Consider the following 16,719-nt stretch of genomic DNA (forward strand, 5'->3'; position numbering starts at 1 on the left):
TTTTATGAGCGTATACTGAAAGACCACTGTAGAAATGATCATGAATTCACTTTCTTTGGTGTAACCTAATGTAGTTGTTGAGTCAGTCTTATTTAATAATATGTTGGACTCAAATAAAACCACTTAATTTAGGTGAAGCACATTTTTTAGGTTACCTGACTTTTTTTTTTTTTACAGTGTAACTACATCTCTTCATGGAGTCATTAGTTTAAGCAGGGTTCAAAAATAAGGATGGCCCGCTGGTCCGGGGACAGTATGAGAGTGTTTCGGGCCAATTGGCAGTTACTTGGCCTGTCGTTCCAGTGCTACATTATTTCTGCATTATACATTCAGTGATCAAATTGTGATACCTTGCAAACTTAAACATTTGCTTTTAAATCATGTTTTTTACATCGTTATTGCAAATTCTGCTGGTGTAAACTTGCCACCAATGTAACTATAGCTAGCTGGCTAACAGATATGAGGTTTTGTCAAAACTGTGGCTTGATTGTCTTGAGTGCATCGGTAGAAATGGGTTGACAATTATAAACCACTCATTAATGGTTTAAATTGTATGTCATCTTTTCCAGCACAAGTGAGTTGTGGAGTTAGTTCATTATAGCTGTATAATTTCCAGCTATTATTGCAAAAAATAATATACATATAGTACAAAACAACATTTAATTTAAAATTAATATACAGTATATAACTAATACTTATTGATTTGTTGACAAGGAAAATAAATTAATAAATAATACATCCTATCCTAGTTTAATATGCATAGAACTATAAGGAAGTTATTCATAAGTTAATTCTCCTTAAAAATGTAAACATTGTGGCTCTGTTGCACTAAAAGCACATTGCTCTATTTGTTGGGGTATCCCAACCAGCCCGATACAGCAACATTGGCTCAACCAATGGAGTGTTTTTTCCAACCGATTGCAAACAGGGAGTGTGCAATTTAGTTTAGCGATGCTAGTGGCACAGACATTACACACTTCACCTTTAGCCAGTATCAAAAACACAGATCACACAGAGGTCACACTAAGCTAACATGACACAGCAGTAAGTGTGATTATGACCAGTTTGAAAGCTTCAGCTTTTCACCCTCTTTACATTTACATATGATACTTTCCAAATTAGCCTCTCTGTGGGTTAGTGATACTCGATCTTGTTTGTGTGTGTGTGTGTGTGTGTGAGAGAGAGAGAGAGATAGTGTTTGTCTGTGCGTGCGTGTGTGTATTTTGCTATAGTTTGTGAACAAATTTGTACCCAGAAGTGAGCTAAATCAGACAAAACCTGCTTTGGGTTGTCCTTATTTGGAGAAACAATCCATACATGATTTTCAAAATTCTAATAGAGCAAAAAGGCTTTGGTTATTGTTAAGGTGTGGGTTAAGGTTAGTTTATAGTTGTGCTGTCATTCGCAAATCTTTTTTAATTGTGATTAATCAAGTAATTTTTTGTAGTTAATTGCAATGAATAGCAGATTTTGAAAGTGCTGAAATTTGACACTATAAATATACTTCTTTTCCTGTCAAAATGAATTTATGTCCATCTTAGCGAAGAAAACAAAACAAAATTGAACAATAACATGCTTTATTAACATTTTTAAAACAAAGCCTTCCACAGTATAAAGATTGAAATGCACTAACTCTAAATGTTTCCCAAAGTTTAAGTGGGAGGTTCCTAGTAAAGTTGCGTTCATGATTTGCGTCAGGGTGTCAGCGCTGAACTTGACATGAAGAACGCTTGCAAATCAAAACTTCTCATTCTGCGTTTTGGTGATAGTTACGACTTTACATGCTTCTGTAGTAATTAAAATGTGCCTTACTTGATTTCTGTCTCAAGTCCCTTCTGGGATTGTTTTTTTTACATCAAATAGTGTTAAGAGGTCCTTTCTTCATCATATCATCTGTTGTGGGTGTGTGTGTGTGTGCATTGATTGATTTATTTATTATTTACTGAGATAACAGCCTCTGTCATGTGTTACAAGAGTAGCCTTCTGCAATAGAATGCCTATGCTACCGCCGTGTTATGTTAAGCTTATAGGCTAACCCTGGTAGAAGGACTCTGTTGTGTGTGGGCGTTTGTTTGTGGTGTGTTTCTGTCAGTGTAATGACTCTGTGCATGCTGGGCGGACACATTACAAAGGCCCTTCCTCCCTTCCAACAAGTGTTTATGCTGGTTTATGCTGTATTAACATGTTTTAATTAGATGCATGCGTTAATGTGTTAATTCTGTCTAATTTAATAAAACAATAGAAGACTATGGTATGTGCAAATGAATCACATACACCAGTTGCATTATTTGTTGACATGGAACGAACAACCAACTAATTTACAGAACACACACAGGGAAGAACTCAGCCTGCTGTCATGTGTCTGTATATCACTGTGTTCATAAGTCCCAGGCAGCATTTCACTCTGTGTGTGTGTGTGTGTGTGTGTGTGTGTGTGTGTGTGTGTGTGTGTGTGTGTGTGTGTGTGTGTGTGTGTGTGTGTGTTTGCTTTGAAGCCTGTCTGTGTGTTAGATAACTTGCGTTTCTGTGCCAAAGCTTAAACGAGCAGAGTAACAGGAGAATCAGTGAGCGAGAGACGCTCTTTTTCTCTTCTTTTCATTAAGATGATATGACTTCTGTATCGAGCGATTCACCTCCATCAGCCTGCTGGAGTTAAATGAACAGGAGTCATAGCTCTTCCTGTTCAAATCACAGATACTAACACTGCTCACTTCCCCTCCTCCAGAGGACAAACACACACACACACACACACACACACACACAACACACACACAGATAGAGACCACAAACATAGACTCCGGGAGACCACACACACATATACACGTGTGATTTGAAGTTAAAGATCCCATGAAATCAAAACAGGAATTGTATGGCTTTTAGTCCATGTCTGTTATTTTTTAGGTTATCTATATGCTAGTGTACTTTAAACAAATACACATTTAAAATATAATGTCTTTCTCTTCAAAAATATTGATGTCTCATCTTGCATACACAAGTGTATTCAAATTGTTGTCCAATAAAATATTTCTATAGCCCATCCTTCCCTCTAATACCACCTGTCACCACTTACCAATAGCAAGTAGCAAATCAGGATGTTTAATTTTCACCACCTTAGCTTGTATCAGAAATAATTGCATCAACACAATTTAATGTCCTTCTCAAACACACAACGGAAAATAAAAGGAAAATTAAAGAAAAATGCCCAGTTAGTCAAAAACTTCACAGGTTGCGATTTGCATATGAAGGCACCGTGTAAGGATGGTGTTCAGTCCCCAAAACACAAAATAATCGACTTGCTTCAGAAGACATTCATTGATCGACTGGAGTTGCATGGATTACTTTATGGCTGCCTAAATATGACTTATGGACCGTCAAAGTGATGACACCCGTGTACTTCCATTATAAGGATCTTCTTCTATAAATCTAAATATGTGTTCTGCTGAAGAAAAACAGTCATACACATCTGGGTTGACATCAGGATTAGTGAACAATATGAAAATTTCCATTTTTGGGTGAACTATTTCTTTGATAAATTAATTACTGCTTTATACCGCTCCATCAGACAGCACATTTATTCTTTCAACCAACCAATGCAGGATTTTAGGATATCAAAGGCAGCAGAGGCTGGATCTATGCCCAAATACAAAACAGAAGAAGGTATCTCAGTAGACAAGATACACTGGATTTGGATGTGCCATGATACTTAATACCTACCTACCTCCATAAACAGCCTCCAAAGGCAGCAATTTTCAGCTTTAAAGTGAGTCAATATCAACTGCAATTGTATTGAAAAGATGTACCGGGATATTCATTCCATTTTGTCCTTTTGTGTTCCACATAAGAAAGTCATATTGGTTTCGAAGGATGTGAATTTTCATTTTTGGGTGAACAATTCCTTTAAGAAAACAACACTTACGTGAGAACTGAATTGTAGCCATTTCTCAGAAAGAGGGATGAATATAAAAACAGACCACAGAGATGGCTGTTTCTATGTAAAACATTTATTTATCGTGAAACAAAGCAGGAGTCGAGAGGTATTGTTCGTTCATCATCTTGAGTTGTCGTAATGAAACTTGTGTCAAATCTGACCTGCTTTTGAAGTGAATAATCAGAGACTGAAGCGAGCCAGAAATACACAACATTTACATCCTCATATTCTCTCCAAAATACAAAATGAACACCCTCCTACCACTCCATCATGCGCTGGGAGAGCTGGAGTGTCACACTTTTTGGAGATAGGTAATAAATGAAGGGAAGTAGGGGGCTTGTAATAAGAATTAAATTACTAAAAAAGATAGCAGAAGAGAAGAGAGGAGATAAATAAAGCGAGAGAGTGAGTGAGAGAGAGAGAGAGAGAGAGAGAGAGAGAGCAAGCAGGCCATGAAGTTAGGAGAGGGTGTGCAAAACATTAAATGAAAAAATGGTGTGATTATGAACTACTGAGAATGTAACAGGCATTAGGCTGTAGAAAAGAGAAGAGAATGCAGAACATTCTAAGACATGGAATTCCCTTCACTGTATTCATTGCATGATGAAGCATAAATAAACAAAAGTGACTTCTGTGATAAGTGGATTTGGTTAATATGCACAACTCCTCCATTCATCAGACTCAGTTAAACTGGCGTTATTTATTAAGAATGCTGTTCTCCAAATAGATACTAACATCGTACAGCACAAACACAAACACACACACAGAGACCAGGCTGGAAGATGGGCCACCTCAATGATAACACAATGTTGATGAACGAGAACCGGGTCTTCACTGTCACTTAGATAGATTTTCTGTATACTCATGAATATGCACAGAGCAATTTGCATATGTAAACCTCAGACTGTTATCTGATTTATGGGTTTTGCACTTCATTCTCTCCATCCACCAACCAATCAAATCCCCTGTTTATGCATTCATACTGACAGTAAAGGAAATAAGCAATGAAGCTGCTTATCCCAGACATTTTAACCTGCAAACAGCATGCAATAAGCTTACCTTACCTCAACCAACCTGCAAGTATGGGGGCCATCTGCACAACACCTGGAGACATCTGTGCTACCTCTTGCACACACATACATACGAGCTAAACACCAGTGATGGTCAAAGCAAGCAATATACCTTAGTTAGAGTAGACACCATATTTAATTTGATGCAAATGAAAATGAGACCATGAGGGATAGACGTACAGTCCCTGCAATATATCTTAAGGTCTTATCTAATTTAACAACCAATGAGTTTTTGTCCACTGAAAATTTTAAATGTTGTGCAAGCTGAAATATCAATAACTAGCTACACAATAGTTCAAAATATTAAATGGACTGTACTTCCGCTCCTGATAGTCTTCTTTTTATTCACTTCAAATTACATATGGCATACACTCTGATGGTTTTACCCTGTTACATTTCAAATCAAACGTAACTAATTCTTCATTATTATTTACGATGGTATAATTATTTATTTCTGGCTATAAAAAAAAAAATGTAAAGCACAAAATATTTTTGTGATTTTTAAGCCTTGCACACGAATCACATAGCCAGAGTGTGCATTTAACACCGAGTGCATTTACATGCACATCAATGCGGTGATCCATAACCAAAAATCATCTTATTCAGAAAACATTTACAACGACAGAAAACCACATTTACATGAGACAAGGTATCATCAGATTATTCTCTGCTTTGATGACAAGAAAAGTCATGCACACAATATTAGCAGACATTGGACAAGGCGATAAGAATACAGTAAAAGTGTTAACATGTGGCGTGAAATCAGGGGAAATGGGCAAACAATCTACCGGTGTCTAGTTTTTTGCTGAAAACATGTATGGCCTTGCCTCGATCAGTATTAATTTTTAAACACTTTATTTTAGTCATAATTTTTGATTGAAATTTCCTTTAAATTTAATCAATATATTATAATGTTGTATTCATTCATTTTAGTCCATTTTACTCTGACTAAAATGGCATGTAATTTGTCAACAAAAATATAATTTTTTTGTTAAAAAAAAACGCGTCATACTGTAAAAGACTAAATTATACATTTAGGATGCATTTGAGTGAAGAAATTCAAGTTTTTTGTGAAGCAGTTCAGATTTACTGGTGTTCAAGAGAGGACATCCCCAACATTCTATGAGTCGATTATTATAATAAATTTGTGATGTGGAGGAGGGTGTGGCCGAGCCGTGAGGACGCGCGACCGGCACGAAATTGTCCTAATCAGCAGGGAGGGGGATAAAGTTCGAAAGATAGAGAGACACATGGCCGCTGTGAGTGTGTTTATATTTGTTTAAGTTGATTAATGTCATTAAAATTATGTTGACTGTTCTGATGGTTCCCGCCTCCTCCTTGCCCGTCCTGTGAACCCTGTTACCTTGGTGCCGAAACGGAAGGAGGAGGGAGGCACTGTCGTGGAGTCCTTGATGCTGCCGTCTGCCGGGAAGCGGAGGAGCCGTTACCGTCTGCCAGGGGTCGGATGACTCGCTGCTGCACAGAATTGTTCCCTTCTCGGGGGATAAAGACGAGCCGGAGGTGCCAGTTAGAGAGAGAGACACACGTGGCCGCTGTGTGTGTGTTTGTATTTGTTTAAGTTCAGTTATGTTATTAAAATTATGTTGACAGCACTGCCGATTCCTGCCTCCTCCTTGCCCGTCCTGTGAACCCCATTACAAAATTCTTTCTAGTTTTTTCTAGAAAACACTGTTAGCTCATTGCAACTTCCTTGCAGTATTATTTTTTGTCAACAGTATGTTCAAATTAAAATATTTCGATTTTTGTCATGATGCATCTTTTTTTTGTCTCGTCTTCAACATCACTGACTAAATAAAAAAAAAACGTTTACAAATTAACAAATATTTTCGTCAGTAATATCATGGACGAGATTAACACTGAACTCGATGACGGAATGCCGTTTAAGGCGTTCACATGACCCTACAGGCTGTCGGCTTATTAAGTATAATCTGTGTATGACTGTGCATCTAAACGCATTCACTGGTGCTTGGTCCCCCACTCTGGTTCTAGTGGTTCGACAGTGATCCAACACCATTTCACTGCGGGAACTTGAGTAACATAACCAGATGAATCAAATTTTAAATGTGCCATTTAATGAAATGCACATGCAGACTAGGGTCTTTTATAATTGCTTACATTCATGACGACACAGATTCATACAACACTGATTTGTGGTCTTTTAACAGTCTTAAGGCCAAAGTATAGTTTGTTTGTCGGCATTGCTGATCGCTACCCGCACAGTATGTGTGACGCAAATCTCGTCATCAGCACAGTCTGTGCGAACTGTACGTAAACGGACCAGATTTTCTCAGCACGCGGACAGTCCCGATCCAGAAATCAGAAAAAAAAGGATAGCCCGACCTTTACTGTTCAGTGCAGTTAGAATGCTGTCTCTCACTCACTTGTTTTCTAACAGTGCAAAGTCAATCTCCCCTGCAGTGCAAACACATAACCTTTCACATGTTTACAGTGCATTTTTTCCATTACATTCAAACCAAAGCTCTATGAAACTTCCCCAGTACGACTAAAATTAATAACTGAATAAAATATTTGCTGAGAAGATGAAAACAGAATATGTGTTTTCGTTCAGCTAAGATATGTGTGTGTTTGTGCATGTGTGCATGCGTGCATGCGACAGAGAAAACGGGTGGTTCGTATGTATTTATTCAACCCTGTTCCTCAATTATGCATCTGAGAGAGTTCAGTATTTTTTCCGGGATTCGCATCACTGGAGCGTGAGTGTAGGGGCATTAGGATCACTGCCCACTCCGCACTCAGTAATTGTCCATGTGTGTATATGTGTGTTTGCGAGCTAAAGGTACACTCTCAGCTATAACTCTCACAGAAGATGAATGAGGAGGCTGTGATCTGGTTGCTTTGTTTTCGTTTTTTACTTCGTAGCCGACAGGGCCTCTCTTACTGTTTACACCAAATGTGCTCAGCTCAAAACAAAATATATTTAGTTGTAGAACTCTCACACACATGCATACTCTTACACCACACTGACCAAAACATCACTGCTATTAGCCTGTTATGCTACATTCGAGCTCTGACTCTACAGAATAAGCACACTTATACTGCAAGAATAAAGAATGACATTCAGCCATACAATGCTTAAATATCACGACACAGCTCTAAATCGTTCTCTCTCTCTCTCTTTATATTTCTCTGTGCTGTGTAACTAGGCCAAGCTGAGGTAACAGAGTTTCATCAGTGTTGCAGAGCAGTAATGGAGAGTGAGGGAAGTCTACAAATATACATATAATGCTGGCTCCCACACACTTTTTACCAAAACAAACACACTTCCTGGAACACATCTTCCAAACATTATGGGGAACACAAGCGGAATTCAAAAATATAGGGTTAATTCCCAAATTCCTTCCAGTGCTTACCAGAGAGCACACTTTCTTCTGTGCAGTGAACTAATAGAGTGTAACAGCATTTGCTGTAGATGTCCTAATAAACTCAACCCATGAAAATAATCCAGTTTAATTGTTTTTTATCATGTAGCATATCTTCCCTGTGCTGTTACTGATGCTAATGCAGTTAGGCAGCTCTCTCTGTATGTTTAAGCTGCATGGAAGAGACAGTTTTCCCTTCACTACTCAGTAAGAAATCCAGTGTGAATGAAAACACACATGGCAGCACAGATATGAGGACGTCCACCAAACATCTAATGTGTATGTAAAGTATGTGTGATCTATAACTCCTATAAAAAAATGTAAGATCTTCATGTAATCACAGGTCAGCTGTGGTAAGTGTATGAAGTGTGAGTAACTGAGCTTTAGAAAGGAAAAAAAAACCAGCACAAATTTTTTACGAGTAGATTTTTTTAGGTTACAAACTGGCATTTATGAGTGTATTAATCTATAAATGTGGTTTATGAGGAAATTTCTATTGTCCCCATAATTCAAATCGCTTACAAATTATACTAAACAATGTTTTTTTGAAAATGTAAAAATTAAGAACGTTTTTTGTTTAGAGGCTTAGGTTTAAGGATAGCCGCACCAACGCGTGTGTGTGTGTGTGTGTGTGTGTGTGTGCGTGCGCACTTTGCTAAGATTGACCGGTGTCACAATGCAGGCATATTGAGGTCATTATGAAAAAGTGCTGCTAATTACAGCAGATGGAATGAAAAGAATCAGGGGACAAGACTTGGCTAGATGCAGGGAGCAGGAGGAGAAGGAAAGAAAAGAGGGGGAGAAACAAACTGAGACTTCCTGGAGAAACATGCAGAAGATGAATGAGAGACATATGGAGAGAGAGAGAGAGAGAGAGAGAGAGAGAGAGAGAGAGAGAGAGAGAGAGCCAGAGGTTCTATGAGGACAAAACATTACTACAACGTAACACAGATATGTAACTTTGGACTCATAATTTAATCTTAAATCATGTCATAATTAAAGATCCTGGCTTTCAAGTGATCATGCTTCCTTTGTCAGTTCAGTGACTTTGACGCTATAATTGGGACTTAATGTGTAAAAATCTATTAAGCTGCATTTTGACGATTATTTTGTTAAAAGTGTAGGTCATTAGGTGATATGTTTGAAAGACATTTGATGGTTCAGGAGGTTGCTTTCCAAGAGTAAAAAGTGAGTCTATCCTTACAGTCCATTAGAAAATGGATATACAAAAATAAACTGCTACACATTAATACACTCACATGATCATTGTCAGACAGACAAATACACAAAACACATACACACACAAACAAACAAACATCTTAATACAAAAAATTTGAATAAATCTCCTGTCCTGGCCAACTACGGCACCAGCTCCACAAGAAAAGCCCAATTAAATAATTACTAATGACATTTGGTTTCTGTTGGTCATATGGCAATATTGCTTTAAAGCCTATATATGTATTTATATGGGTAATTTGTACAGCAGCATGAATTACTACGATATAAATTCCCTAAATTAGGCCTTTGTTGAATCTATATTTAAAGAGAACTGAAAATGAAAAGGTGACTTACAGTATGTTGGAGCTGTTCCAGTGTACCGCGTGCCTAGCCGCATTCATCAGGTTAAAGTTCGTACAGGTGAGCGTCAGAATAAAGAGATACAGCACGACGAGAGCCATAATCCGTCGATCTCTATTTCTCTCCCCTTTTCTTTTGCGTTTCTTCCCAGTCTTTCAAGATACTCTCACCCCAGGCAGTGTTGGACTGGAACCATCCCGTTTGGTAAAGAAGAATCGGAAAAGAGATCACCTAAACCGAAGCACGCGACCAACTAATTAAACACGGGCTTTCTAAAAGTGTGGGGTTTTAAGTGTTTAAAAAGTCAGAATCCATGGTGAAGACCCCTTCCCTCTGTTCCCAACCTAAATCCAGTGGTCCAATACAGCGGATAGGAGACCCCGCTCTTCGGGTGCTGCTGACGGATGTCCGTGGATGGAGCGGGAGATAAAGGTAGAAATGCGGGAGAGGGGAAATGTGTCCTCCCCGTATCGCCGATCAGAGGCTTCGCGCTGAAGAAATTCGCGAGAGCGACTGAAGACGCGCGGCTGAGCGCCTGCGACAAAAATAATGGGAGATCGCCTCGAACCTCCTCGCTCTGACTTTACATGCTCTTTGAATGTTATACTATACTCTCTTTTGTTTGTGATGGTTTTGTGCGAGATTGTATCTGGTAGGATGCGCGTGGAGATGTTTCACACTTACAGATGTGTGACGAGCAAGTGCAGGAGCAAGTTTTATTCGCTCTTTTTGGACCTATCAACTGCTCTCTCGCTCGCTCGCTCGCACGCACGCACGCACGCACGCACGCACACACACACACACACACACACACACACAATGTTTGGTAGGCTGTGCTCGTTCAGTCACCAGCTCCGCCTCATGCCTAGGATGCAAAAGCGCGCCTCTGTCAGCTCCAAGTCTCATTGTCAGAGATGATTTTCAGGGAGGTTTACTTGCACCGTATCTCTCATGACGGACGAAAAAACTTTATTTTAGCCTAAAATATCACAAAACAATTACGACGGGACAGTTGCAAGTGCAGTGTTAATTACCTATCACCACAATCCTCTTACTGTCTGTCAAAGTGCAGTGCTTTCTATCCGATTATCCACAAACCTCCTTCCTTCTCTGCATACCTGCTCTCTCTCATACACTCACTCTCTGCAGGCACTAAGCCTTTTCTAATATGGAATAATTATGGGAAATCCTCTTAGGAGGGTGAATGCATTGATGGATTGGCTCATCTCTGTCTCTGTCCTCCACTTTGCTCATCTTCTCATGCCACACATAAGGTTGTGAATATCTTATATACTGTAAAACAAATTAAAATGGCATTTTATCCAACATATTGGGGATTTTGGGTCATGTTAAACCAACAATATTCCCCCAAGTGTTGTCCTAGTCTAACAGAGTTGTCTGAACAAACAATTTTATATTGAACAATGTTCCTGATTTGCGTGTTCCCAGCATACATACAATAAGCAATCTCACCTAGGGGGCAAAAATAGTAAGAAACGGCCCTGGTTATCACTGTTAGTCAATTGTTGCGTAGTGATGTTAAGAGCTCAACATTTGTTTAACTTAATGAGGTTTGTTGATTGTCACCATTTTTGAGGTTTGCATGTTAAGGGTGGAGGAGGTCCATCTCAAACAATTGTACAATCTCAAAGTCAAAGACAGGTTTATTGTCATTTTTCCATTGCAGGGCATTATATGAAAATATTGGTACAGACAAGGTACATAATTAGTGGTTACACTTTATTTAGCAGTGTCCTTGTTACAGTGTAATTACACAAGTAATTACTGATTAATACTAATAAATATGTACTTACTATAGGTTTAGGGGTAAGGGTTTGGCTTTGGGTTAGTTGTTTGTATTTATTCATAATTGACTGTTATAAATATAGTCAATACATGTAATTTGTGTTACAAGGACCCTGTAAAATAAGATGTTACCAAATTAGCCTTAAGACTGTTGCCTTGGTTAGTTATCTTTTTGTTATTATTTTTCTTTTGGAGAATGAGATGAGAAAAAGATAGAGAGAGAGAGAGAGCAGGAGGTATAGTTGAAGTTTGCCTCTCGTCTGCTGGGAATGAGTTGGTTAAGGAGAAGTCAAAATGATTTATTGGGAGAAAAGGAAGAGAATAGAGGGAAAGAGGACAGTGAGAAAGAGAGGAAGTGATTAGTTATCATTGGGGAATCCCTCTATCTTTTCGCTCTTTTTGTTTTTTTACTGTCTCTCACCTGTCTTTTTCCCTCTGCCCATTTGTAAAGCACCCCACCACCACCACTTTACATTTGCCTCCTGTCTTCCCCCTTCACCCATTGTGTCAAGCTACACTGACTCTTTCAAAGTCTATTTCTGTACTGCTTTTGTTCGCTCACTCTCTCGTGATCTACCTCTGTCACCTCTTCTTGTGCCTCACTCTCATCGGCCTGCCATCTTTCTCTCTGCCAGTTTCTGTGGCTGCAACAAAATATTTCACTCTTCTTTTCAACACACACACACTAGTTGAGTTTAAAATTTGCAATCATAAATAGCTTCTAAATTGTCATATTCAAACAAGTCAGTTGTGTGGTTCCCCTAGAGTGAGAGATTTACATATCCTTTCTGTTCCATCCTTTTTCCATTTCTTTATTTACAATGATTCAAACCATTTTATATAACTGTGACGGGCCATTGTCAGTTTTCATAAAACATCTTTCATTTGCAATGCTGCCTCCCAATTCAATTGTGCCTTTCTATCTCAGGAGCAGATGATGAAAAATGGTAGTTTATCATTTTCAGGCCCGTGACACCATGGCCCTATGACATTTAGCTCAGGGAGTTCGTGCTCGGCTCTATTTGTCACATGCCCAGTTCTCTCTCTCAAATCCAATCTCCACACACTCATAGCCTTCTATCTAATACAACAGTCAGCTCTTGTCCAACTTTGATTTGCTTCAGATATAAACTATAAAATTGTAACACAAACACACCAGGCTGCTTGGGTGATCCTGTGACACAAAGACGTTCTCACCCTGGGACTGGAAGTTGATACGCATCACCAACATGCTGAAGGTACCAGGGCAAACTGGAATAGGCTCTGTTGACTGTAATATATGGAAATAGTCACATTTTTGCCTCCATCTGCCTATGTTCCCAAATCTCATTTAAAATTTTATTTAAACCTATTTTTCTGAAAACTAATTAAAGAAGGTCCCCCTTGAACATTTTGCCAAGCACCCCATTTTGTGTGGTGCACCTCCACCAGGGGGAGCCTTCAAACTCTGCTTAAAAATGCATAAAATGGCAAGAATATCCCAGAATTGTCACTTATCTTCAAGATGTTTGGGATGCATTTTGGAGTCTGCTAAGAAAAATTAGATAACTCTTTTTTTCTTTCTTTCTTTTTTTTAAGGAATACATTTCAGCACTACTTTATGGTCTCCCTTAATGGTTACTGCTGTAAATTTCAGGAAGTTTTTAAATAAAATGTTTGGATAATTGACTTATGAAATGCATGTGATATACAATATGTTACTAGTATGTCTAATCTTTTACCAAATCTATGATGAAACTTTCCCCAAAGCACTGTTTATGGGCCAATGACATGATGCTTATTTTTTGTCAGAATCCAATAAAAACAAATAAAACTTTAAAAGCTGAAATTCTTAAAAAAAAAAAAAAAAAAGTGTTCGCATAAATAGTTTGGAATAATCTTTTACAATTTTTTCTTAAAATATATACATATAAAAATATTCAGAACATTTGAAAAACTTTAGTTAGTAAATCAAAATAGGGTGGTGTAACCAACATGCAAGTAGACATTTTATTGCATCTGGAAACACACACACACACACACACACACACACACACACGCATGCACGCACACTGTAAAACATTTCAAGTTGGTTCCACTTAGAAATGAATGTTCACCTGCTGCCTTAAAAACTTGAGTAAACTCTTCTTGAAGATGACCTTTGTTTCAACTCAAATATGTGCGTTTTACAAGTTGATTAACTAATGATCATTTGAGTTAAAACAACTTGCTATTACATTATCAATTCAAGAAAACTCACTCACTCACATATAAACATAAAATTCCTCACTATTTCAACTCACAATTTCAAGCGAAGATAACTTAAACTATATTCAAAACATTATGTTAAGAGCATTAATGTTTTTAAAATGTTTCTTAAATGTATTTCTCATCTTGACTAATAATGACAAGTTTGCCAGTTTCCTTATTTACACTGAATGAACTTTCAACTTATCTGCTCAAAAATATAACATTTATTTTAACAAGAACAATGTTACACAAGCTTTATCATTGGCTTGGGAATGCATTCCTAGTTGGACAAATGGTTCTAATATAGACTGGTTGTAAAAACATCAATTTCATCAAAATAATATCCAGGTTTCTCCTATGTTTTAATGAACTGGTGCAGTCACATTCGCAGAGCACGGTCAATGTGCTGAACTTTTCACAACGCAAGAAAGTGGCAAGGTTATTACATTGTATCAACACAAATAAAACAATACAAACTCACCTTCTTGAGATAATTTTACAACTTCTTTTACGGAAGTATTCAAGTGCTTTAAATAAAAGCTTCGAGTTTCATCTGGAAATGTACAGGAATATTTCCATATTTCAGATTTGTTTTATTAAAATTTTTCTTTTAATAAACTAAAGGGACAATTTCTTTTCTTTGGTAATCAACAGCAGGCCACATATGCTGTCAACAGAGGTTGAGTAAATTCTATTTATTTTATGTCCAACATTTGTGGTTTTGCAGCACAGATTCTATCTGAGAGACACATTTTGTGTCAAAATTAAAAAGCAAAAAGGACCTCACATAAACACATACTGCACACACTTTCTTTCTGTCACTCTCCCTCCCTCCCTCCCTCTTACAATCTCCCTTCCTCTCACTCATCTGTCTGACATGAATTTTCAATCTCACTGTTTACCTTCCGCTGCTGTGCCTAAAACAACACTGACATAGATAGAGCGCACATGAGAGAGGGAGAGTCAGAGAGAGAGAGAGAGAGAGAAGATCAAGAATAGAGGAGGAGGAGAGGTCTTGTAAGACCAGAGAAGCAGAGGAAAAAATTACATAAAAGGTACAAAAAGCGAAAAAGCCAGTGTGTGTTATACCAAACAATGGCAAGACAGAAAATGTACGTCAGCTTAAAAACTCTCTGTATAAATGGAAATTGTCCAGTCATAGAAAAGGGGTAGAGAAAGTGAACAAAAATGGGACACAGAACATCAGGGATAAAATGGGAGAGAAAGATTTATAATAGTGGAGAGAAAGGAGGCAGACAGAAAGAATGATGTTTAGAGAAAAATATTTTTTTTAAATGACAGAGAGGAAGGGGAGGAGGCAGAGAGCAAGCTTAGAATAGATACACTCTCATCCACATGAAATATTGAACGAGGGAGCAAGAAAACAAGAGAGAGGAAAGGAAAATGGAGATACTGATAGAGATAAATACAATCGTTGTTTAGTGCGCGCTGAGGGAGAGTGCGTGATGGAGGGAGGAAGAGAAGGAGAAGAAGGAAAAGAGATGGAAGAAAGAGAACGAGAGCACTTTGGAAGAGATGGATTAATGAGAATGTCCTGCCTGCAGAGGTAGACTGGGGGCTGTGAGGAGAGTTGGAGAAAAAGAGTGAAAGATTTGTTTGGATTCTGATGACTGATATATGTGGATGAATGGTGTGGGTTTGTTGAAAATACTACTCTGCAAAAAGTATTTCATCATCTTTCTTCTCTCCCAACAGTCCTCCCCCTCCAATCTCTCTCTCTCCCCTTCTCTTTTCCACTCTCTTTTTGCTTTGAACTCACTCTCCTTACTGATCTTCTCCTCTCGCGCCCATCAAATTTGAAATGTTTGGCAGGTTTTGTTCAGAATACTGTACAGATCTGCTTGTGTCTTCCAAGCTTCTCCTGAAATTCAGTACTGCTTCCAACAGTGAGCTAAAGGCTATCATTTCAGAGACACAATATTTTAAGACATTATTCATTTATAATCCTTGGTTTCCTCTCAGAATTCCATGAAAGAATGGTAGTTCTGCTTCCCATGATTATCAGAATGTTTTCGACTTGCTGCTTAAACTGACACCTACAAATTGGGTTTTAATTCCCCTGCCAGAATCTGTATTGACATTTACCAAGTTTCTTTAGAGTCGAAGAAACTTCTGGCTGGATAACCAAATCAGCACAAAGAGCTGGTGAGAAAGTGAATTATTGACTGTGATCAGTGGAGATAAATCTAGGATTGTGGATGTTAACAGGGGAGAGCAGCTGATGTGGCCTGCTGCTGATGCAGTGCTGATCAGTGATCAGTTGATAGACTGGGCGCAGGATTTCTAAGTGTTCCTCTGTCCAACGCTAAATCTTATTGCCCAACAGGAATATACTCTCCTTCCTTTTTGTGTGTTTATGAGACAGAGAGATTTCGAAGAGTATGTGTAACACATTTGCACTTGCTTTATGAGAAACATACACTGAAAAAAGTGGTAACCTGAAAGTAAAAATCAATTCGATTCACGTAGCTACCAGTATTCTTCACACAGAACACTTCAAAATAAAAGCTCAGTCAAAATAAATGCTTAATTTAAATGAAAAAAGTATTAAATAAATATTTCACTTTTGTAAAGTTATGTATTATTCACTGTATTACTTCTACTATTACTAATACAAAATAATAATAATAATAATAATAAATGAATGTTAATTATATTTTATTTAACTATTTTATTTATTTAAATT

General features: G+C 37.9%; 1 protein-coding gene across 1 annotated transcript in view; it reads right to left on the reverse strand.

The window, feature by feature from the left end:
* The window catches only part of efna3b (ephrin-A3b), a 73,805-nt gene extending 63,122 nt beyond the window's left edge, over window positions 1-10,683 (reverse strand). The window contains exon 1 of the mRNA XM_052144515.1: window positions 9,972-10,683. Within this exon, the coding sequence (XP_052000475.1) occupies window positions 9,972-10,078 (107 nt within the window). The 5' untranslated portion in view covers window positions 10,079-10,683. The remainder of the gene's footprint in view (window positions 1-9,971) is intronic.
* Window positions 10,684-16,719: the final 6,036 nt, after the last annotated feature.

This window comes from Xyrauchen texanus, chromosome 15, assembly GCF_025860055.1.
Source record: "Xyrauchen texanus isolate HMW12.3.18 chromosome 15, RBS_HiC_50CHRs, whole genome shotgun sequence".
Lineage (NCBI taxonomy): Eukaryota > Metazoa > Chordata > Actinopteri > Cypriniformes > Catostomidae > Xyrauchen > Xyrauchen texanus.